Below are 7,968 nucleotides of genomic sequence, written 5' to 3'. Positions count from 1 at the left end.
GTGTGTGTGTGTGTGTGTGTGTGTCCATGACGTCTGGTTTCATCACGATAAGAATAAAACGAGGAAACATCCACCTGCCTGTCTCCTCCGCCCCCGGTTGGATTTATATCTGAAGAGCTGAACGGAGACGAGCAGCAGCATCACTTCTGATTCAGGTAGGACACAGCTGTCTGTGGACGACTCTTACAAAATAATATTAAATACATTTTAAAAAGTAGAAATCAAATTTCTGTATTTTTCATTAAGATTTTACTTTAAAATATTTTTATAAAATATTTTATTTGGCTTCTGAGACAAGATCAGGTTTAGTTTCTTTAAAGTTTATTTGGAAAAAAAAATCTAATTTCCTGCATTTCGTTGTTTTTCTTTATGTTAAATTTTCAGAATGTGTTTATTTTTATTCCAAATGAAGTTTTATTTTGTCAGATTTAGATTTTGAGCTAGTTTTGAATAATCCGCTTTTATATATTTCTCATAATTTTTCTAACCTGATCGTTGATCAGCCGAGTTAGATTTTTAAATTTAATACCTAATTCAACTTTTGTTATTTCTCTCTCATTCTGAACATCTTATTCATTCTTTGCATTGAATTTTATTAAAAATTTACTTTTATTGTATGTTTTGTAGGATACTTTGCTTTTTGTGTTTCATTGATTGTTTTGATTTAAATTTAATCAGTTTTCATATTTTCTGTTGTCAGTAGTAATTCATTTAGTTTGAGTAATTTTGATTAATTTCTTAATAGATCTCTTGACGTGCATCAATCAAGAACCGATGAGGTTTTACTTGTTTAGAAAAAGTAAAGATTTTAAACTTTAAGTTTAATTAAATTTTTCTGTGGGAAAAAAAAGCTCTGCTAGATTTTCTCTGCTGCACTGAACAAATGATTCAGATGCAAAATTACATTTCAGATCAATTTAGCATCAAACAGAAGTCAGAGGAGGGAGGGAGGTGGAGCCGAACAAACGAGATGGACGGAGATAAGAGGGGAAAGGAGGTGCGTGCACGAGGGGTAATCATGTTACCGAAGCAGAAAAAACAGCTAAAATAATAAGCAAACAGAAAACAGCCGACATTGAATAAACCTGATGACATGTCCATGTCGTCAGGTCGTCATCATCTCCATCAGAAGTTCTCCAAGAAAGATTAAAGATCTTTATAAATGTAAAAACTAACTTTGTTCTCATTTGTTACTTTTAACACGGCAGTGCAAACAGCGTGTGGAGGGGAGTAATGTCTCCACTATATCTGTGAATACATTTAACAATGGGCGACACGGTGGCGCAACTGGTAGAGCTGCTGTCGCTCAGCATGAAGGCTGCTGGTTCAAATCCCAGTCCCAGGGCCTTTTTGGGTGGAGTTTGCGTGTTCTCTCCGTGTACTTTCCTCCCACATACCAAAAACATGCATGTTAGACTGACTGGTAACTCTAAATTGTCTGAGAGAATGGTTGTCTCGTTTGTCTCTGTGTCCCCGTGATGGACTGCAGACCTGTCCAGGGTGTCCCCCGCCTCTCGCACAGTGACTGCTGGACATGGACACCAGCGACTCCCATGACCCAAAATAGAAGAAGCGGGTAAAAGAGAATGGATAAATATTTAACAGTTGCACACGGTATCTTTAGTAAAGCTTTGTGATGTTGGTGCCATGTTCACTGCAGGGTTTTATTAGTTTTGGACTCTGCAGGCCTCCGTAGAAAAAAGAAACATGTATATTTGTCAGGATGTAATAAACTGTTGTCATATTCATGGTTGGTTTTATGATCCAGATGTTAAAACTTCACCAAATCTTGATTTAGCAATCTGAGAGCAGCTGGAGGCTGCAGGATCGGACTAACATCTGGAGTATCTGATTAGTTTAATAGTTTAATAAAAATCAGAAGTAATATAAAGGAGTGAGACTACAAGTTCAAACAAAACAAAAACTGGACGTTTCAGGTAGACGACTGGAGTGAAACTGACAACAACAAAAAAACTACATACATGCAACCTTTAATCTACAGGTTGGACCAGGGGTCTTTCTGAGTGGGGTTTGCATGTTCTTCTCGTGTTTGTGTGGGTTTTCTCCGGATACTACGGTTTCCTCCCACAGATCAAAAACATGCATGTTAGGCTCAGGCCTCCTTTGTAAAAGAGGTCTGTGATCTAAGTCTGATTTGCCTGGTTAAATAAAGTTAATAAATAATAAAAATAATTCATCTTAACTATTTAAACCTCACTCATGTTCTGGAAATTGCGAAGAAATTATCAATAAAAGGACATGTGGCATGTCGAGGATGTAGCCCCCTCCAAACATGTCAAGAGTGCAAGGCTAAAGGAAATCACAGAACCATTTTGCCTCTTTAAGTTTATCATATGTGTAAGGTGTGCTTTCTCGTCCATCACGGTGGGGGGCTTAAGATAAAACCTTGCATGGACAAACATGCACACAGGAAGGAGGGGGTGCAGGGTAGGTGTGTTTGTTCCTTCTGAAGTCCACGACCATCTCCTTCATCTTCTTCACATTGATGTGAAGGTTGCACCAGGTGTTCCACCTCCTACCTGTAGCTGGACTCATCCTGTAGATGCTTTCTGAAACACGAGACATAAAAATCATTGATGTGTTTGAAGCATGAGGTAAATGTTCCTGTTTTTAGTATTTATATCACTTTAAAATGTTGCTGTTTTTTTAATATCACTATGTTCCATTTACTTTTCAATTTATAAGCTTTTTAATTGTCCACTGTTGTCATCAGTCTTTGTTTAAAACAGGTGTCTGTTGTAAATGAGTCCTCGAGGCTCAATGAGACTCACCTGTAGGAGTGAAGGTTGAATGAAAAAAGAATCAAGTCCCGTCAGAAATCTGAGCCAAAGTTTAGGTTAAAGTTGTGTTAGCACAAGAACGAGTTGTTTTCAGAGACAGAAAAGTAAAGTCAAAACTAAACTTCTGACAGCTGCATGTTTTACACACTGCGATGACGGAGGGTTCTGTGGTTCTGGCGCAGACATGGCGTGGCTCCATCAGAGCCGAGGTTCTCCCAGACTGGTCCTGGTGGTGGTGTGCGTCGCCCTGCTGCTCGACAACATGCTGCTCACTGTGGTTGGTGAGTAGTCCACTAACAAAACAACACAAACGCAAAATGATGACATGTCTCCTCATGTTGCAGACTCTGATCTCTGGATTTATGTTTTGTACCTGAGCCTCACAAACATGGCTGGTATTAGGTCTTTATTAATGGAGTTCATAAATTAATAAAAACTTTCAGACCTGACAAACAAACTACGCCAACTACGGCCAACACTGAGGGAGTGACGTCAGGAGGCAGGACACGAGTGGACGTGTCGGTGCGGAGGGTTGGTTATGGTTCAGGAGCAGAGCTGTGACGCAGCTGAAGCCTCGGGGTCCATGTTGTCCTTCGCTGTTAGACTCAGCTCGCTGCAGGTTCAGAGGAGGTCCCACCCAGAGCGCACCTTCTGAACCTGACCTTTAAAGTGGACTCTTTGCTCCTTCTCTGATTTTTGTCTTTTCATTCATGATTCAGTTTTTTTAGATCAGATTTTTTTCCAGCACTTTATTCAAAATCCTTCTTTAGAAGTGGACAACAGAACCACCTTCTTCTGACTAAAGGTCACCATGACCTTCATAACTCCAACATAAAGTCAGTAAGGTCTGATTGGTCCAACCGGGTAACGGGTCAGTACTCTTCTTTCAGTGCCGATCATTCCGACGTTCCTCTACGCCATGGAACATCCAGAACCACAGACTGCTCTGCCCAGCCTCAGTACATCACAGCTGGACGCCAGGACCTCACAGGCTCCCTCCTTCAGCGCCAAACTCCAGACCTCCAGCTGGAGCTCCCAGCTCCCCAGACCTGACCACAGGGCACCGAGTCTGGGTACGGTGGCTCAGCAAGGCCCCCATCTGCCTCCTCTGGTGTCCTTGTTTGACAACACCACGTTTGACCTGGAGGAGGTCCAGACAGAAGCAACCCCTGATCTGATGGGTTGGACCGGGCTGACCACAGAGCTGCTGCAGGACAACGAGACCACCAACGCTACCGTAGGTGGACTCAGGATCAGACACTTTTGGATCTTGTTCTCTGATTCATGACACGTTTCCTTCTCTTGTTTCTTTCCTTCACTTGCCCTTCTTTTACCTCCTTTCCTCACCTTTTATCCATCCTTTCTTTCCTGTTTTCTTTCCTCTCCTTATTGTTTCTTCTTTTTTCCCTTCTTTTGTTTCTCCTTCCATCCTGAAGGAGTCTTCTTGTCTTCAGGACAGTGTTTTCCTGGAGGAGGAAAACGTTCGTGTTGGTTTGTTGTTTGCCTCCAAAGCTCTCGTCCAGTTGCTGGTCAACCCGTTTGTCGGCCCGCTCACCAACAGGTATCAGGACTGAGCAGTTTATGTTGTATAAACTCAGTTTCCTCTTCCACACATCATTTTTACTGAATTAAACTCAGAATAACTTCCTGTGTGTGTGCAGGATTGGTTACCACATCCCCATGTTTGCAGGTTTCATCATCATGTTTGTTTCCACCATAAGTAAGTTGTTTCTCTCAGAAACGTTCTGACAGTGCCGGCGTGTTTCCAGAGTTTTTCTGACTCCGACTGTGCTTGTGTCAGTGTTTGCTTTCTCAGGGACCTACGCTCTGCTGTTCTTCGCCCGCTCTCTGCAGGGAATCGGCTCATCCTTCTCTTCAGTCGCAGGTTGATGCATCAACACGTCACAAGTGAAACAACAAACACGGTCTGATCAAACCTGTAATCACATCTGAGGCCATCAGAGAGTTATTCTCCCAAAGGAACAATCCTCTGAACTGGAAACTACAAAGAAAACACTTTTATTAAAGAGTAACCATCGCTAGTTTGAATCAAACCATAATGGAGTCTGTTTGCAGGTTTGTTCAGAGATAGGAAGGTGAGGATAAAAGACTGGGTCTATCTGAAGGTTGAGTTGTGCGGTTGGAGGCTAGAAAATAAACTGGGTCAGGGTTCTGACCAAGTGGGCCAATAACATAGCCAGCTTTGGACCTTAAGACACCAGCTGCCTGGCAGACGAACAACAGGCATGAAAAGCTTTGAGTTTGTTAAAAAATGATGAACAGGAGTAGAGGTGGACTAATGATATACTAAATATGGACTAATGATAGACTAATGATGGACTAAGACTAAAGATGGACTAAAAATAGACTAAATAAATACTAAAATAGACTAAAATAGACTAAAGATGAACTAAAGATAGACTAAAGATATACTAAAATAGAGTAAAGCTAAACTAAAGATAGATTAAAGATGGACTAAGACTAAAGATGGACTAAATATGCACTAAAGATAGATTAAAAATAGATTAAAGATAAATTAAAGATAGACTGGAGATGGACTAAAGATGGACTAAAAATAGACTAATGATGGACTAAGACTAAAGATGGACTAAAAATAGACTAAAATACAATACAATACAACTTTATTTATAAAGCACTTTAAAACAACAGCGTTGGCCAAAGTGCTGTACACCAACACATACAAGAATAAAAACTATGAACTCAACAAATACCATAAAAGTAATGAACTACCAAATCATAAAGCAGCAAACAGTAACAACAATAAAACAAATAACATAAAACAGTAAAACCAACATTTCAAGCTGCGTTAAAAGCCAAAGAGAAAAAATGAGTCTTCAGAGCAGATTTAAAAACAGGAAGTGAGTCATCTTGTCTGACGTGCAGAGGCAGCTCGTTCCACAGTTCAGGGGCAGCGACTGAGAATGTTCGGTCACCTCTCAGCCTCCTGTTGGACTTTGGGACGGCCAACAGCAGCTGATCAGCTGATCTGAGAGAGCGTGAGGGAATGTACGGCTGGAGAAGGTCGGACAGATACTGTGGGGCGAGACCATGAAGACACTTGAATACAAACAAAAGAACCTTAAAATTAATCCGGAAACGAACTGGGAGCCAGTGTAGTGATTTTAGGACAAGGGTGATGTGCTCTTGTTTTCTGGTGCCAGCAGCAGCATTCTGAACCAGCTGAAGTCGAGTCAGTAACGACTGGCTCAGACCCACATAAAGTGGATTGCAATAGTCCAGACAAGTTGTGATGAAAGCATGGATTAAAATCTCAAAATGATGTTGTGACAGGAATGGTTTCACCTTGGCCAGTTGTCTCAGATGATAAAAGCTGGACTTGACCACAGATTTAATCTGAGCATCCAGTTTAAAATCATAGGTTGGTTGCTGTCTCAGTCAGATGTTTGGTTAAAGGACCCAGATCAACATGGACTTTGGAACCACCACTGGGCTTAAACAACAAGACCTCCGTCTTTTTTTCATTAAAGTGTAAAAAGTTCTGTGACGTCCATGCTCTGACTTCCGCCATACATTCCAGGAGTTGGTTCAAGGCATACTGTTTATCTTGTTTCAAAGGAATATAGATTTGGATGTCATCAGCGTAAAAATGAAAAGAAATACCATTTTTCCGGAGAATATATCCCAGAGGTAGTAAATAAAGGGAAAACAGAAGGGGGCCAAGTACAGATCCCTGAGGTATTCCACATGTGAGAGGTGCTTCAGAGGACTCCACAGAACCAAAGCACACACAAAAGCTTCTCTCAGATAAATATAATCTAAACCACTGTAGAGCAGGACCCTGAACGCCCACCCAGTTCTCCAGACGAGACAGGAGGATCTGATGGTCCACTGTGTCGAAGGCAGCAGTTAGGTCCAGCAGCATCAAAACTACAGTGACCAGAGTCTGTGGCTACAAGAATGTCATTAAAAACTTTCAACAGTGCCGACTCAGTATTGTGGTGAGTTTTAAAACCGGATTGAAACAGTTCAAGAAGGTTGTGGTCGTTTAAGTATGATGTTAACTGACTGTAAAATATTTTCTCCAAGATCTTCGACACAAAGGGCAGTTTAGAAATTGGCCTAAAATTGGACATGTCTGTAGAGTCAAGACCGGGTTTTTTAATCAGTGGTGTCACAACTGCATGTTTAAAACTCGCAGGTACCTGTCCACTTGTCAAGCTGCCATTTATGATTTGGGACACAAAAGGAGCCACCGTGTGAAAAACTTCTTTAAAAAGACGAGGTGGGATGGGATCGTTTGGAGATCCAGCAGATTTCAATGACCAGTGATGTCTTTTAAAAAACGCAGGGTGACGAGCTCAAACTGACTGAAAACAGCAGAGCGTGTGACAGAGATGGAGGAGTCAAAAGAAGGAGGGCTTATGAGAGCTCTAATGTTTGCAGCCTTGTTGGTAAAAAAGCTTAGGAAGTTCTCACACACTTCAGTGGAGTTCTCCGACAAAAATAGAATAAAGCTATACTAAAGATAGATTAAAGACGGATTAAGACTAATGATAGACTAAAGATGCACTAAACATGGACTAAAGAAAGACTAAATATGGACTAAAGATAGATTAAAGATAGACTAAAACTAATGATGGACTAAATATAGGCTAAAATAGACTAAAGATAGACTAAAGAGGGACTAAATATAGACTAAAGATGGACTAAGAATAAAGATGGACTAAAGACAGACTAAAGGTGGACTAAAGGTGATGTAAAGATGGACTAAAAAGACTTATAATGGACTAAAAGTGGACTAAAAATAGATTAAAAATAAACTAAAGATAGACTGGAGATGGACTAAAGATAGACTAAATATGGAAAAAAGATATACTAAAGATGGACTAAAGATAAACTAAAGATAGACTAAAGATAGATGAAAGATGGACTAAAGATAGACTAAAGATAGACTGGAGATGGACTAAAGATAGACTAAATATGGACTAAAGATATACTAAAGATGGACTAAAGATAAACTAAAGATAGACTAAAGATAGATGAAAGATGGACTAAAGATAGATTAAAGATAAACTAAAGATAGACTGGAGATGGACTAAAGATAGACTAAAGATAGATGAAAGATGGACTAAAGATATACTAAAGATGGACTAAAGATAGACTAAAGATAGACTAAAGATGGACT

General features: G+C 40.3%; 1 protein-coding gene across 1 annotated transcript in view; it reads left to right on the top strand.

The window, feature by feature from the left end:
• The first annotated feature begins 139 nt into the window (after window positions 1-139).
• LOC119413112 (chromaffin granule amine transporter) overlaps window positions 140-7,968 on the top strand; it is a 19,874-nt gene continuing 12,045 nt past the window's right edge. Inside the window, exons 1-6 of the mRNA XM_037680126.1 lie at window positions 140-155; window positions 2,984-3,082; window positions 3,692-4,038; window positions 4,238-4,362; window positions 4,463-4,521; window positions 4,603-4,686. Coding sequence (XP_037536054.1) covers window positions 2,986-3,082; window positions 3,692-4,038; window positions 4,238-4,362; window positions 4,463-4,521; window positions 4,603-4,686 — 712 coding nt within the window. The 5' untranslated portion in view covers window positions 140-155; window positions 2,984-2,985. The remainder of the gene's footprint in view (window positions 156-2,983; window positions 3,083-3,691; window positions 4,039-4,237; window positions 4,363-4,462; window positions 4,522-4,602; window positions 4,687-7,968) is intronic.

This window comes from Nematolebias whitei, chromosome 8, assembly GCF_014905685.2.
Source record: "Nematolebias whitei isolate Nwh7 chromosome 8, NemWhi1, whole genome shotgun sequence".
In the NCBI taxonomy this organism is placed as follows: Eukaryota; Metazoa; Chordata; class Actinopteri; order Cyprinodontiformes; family Rivulidae; genus Nematolebias; species Nematolebias whitei.
The sequence above is the reverse complement of the archived record's forward strand: the minus strand, read 5'-3'. Positions and strand labels throughout refer to the sequence as shown.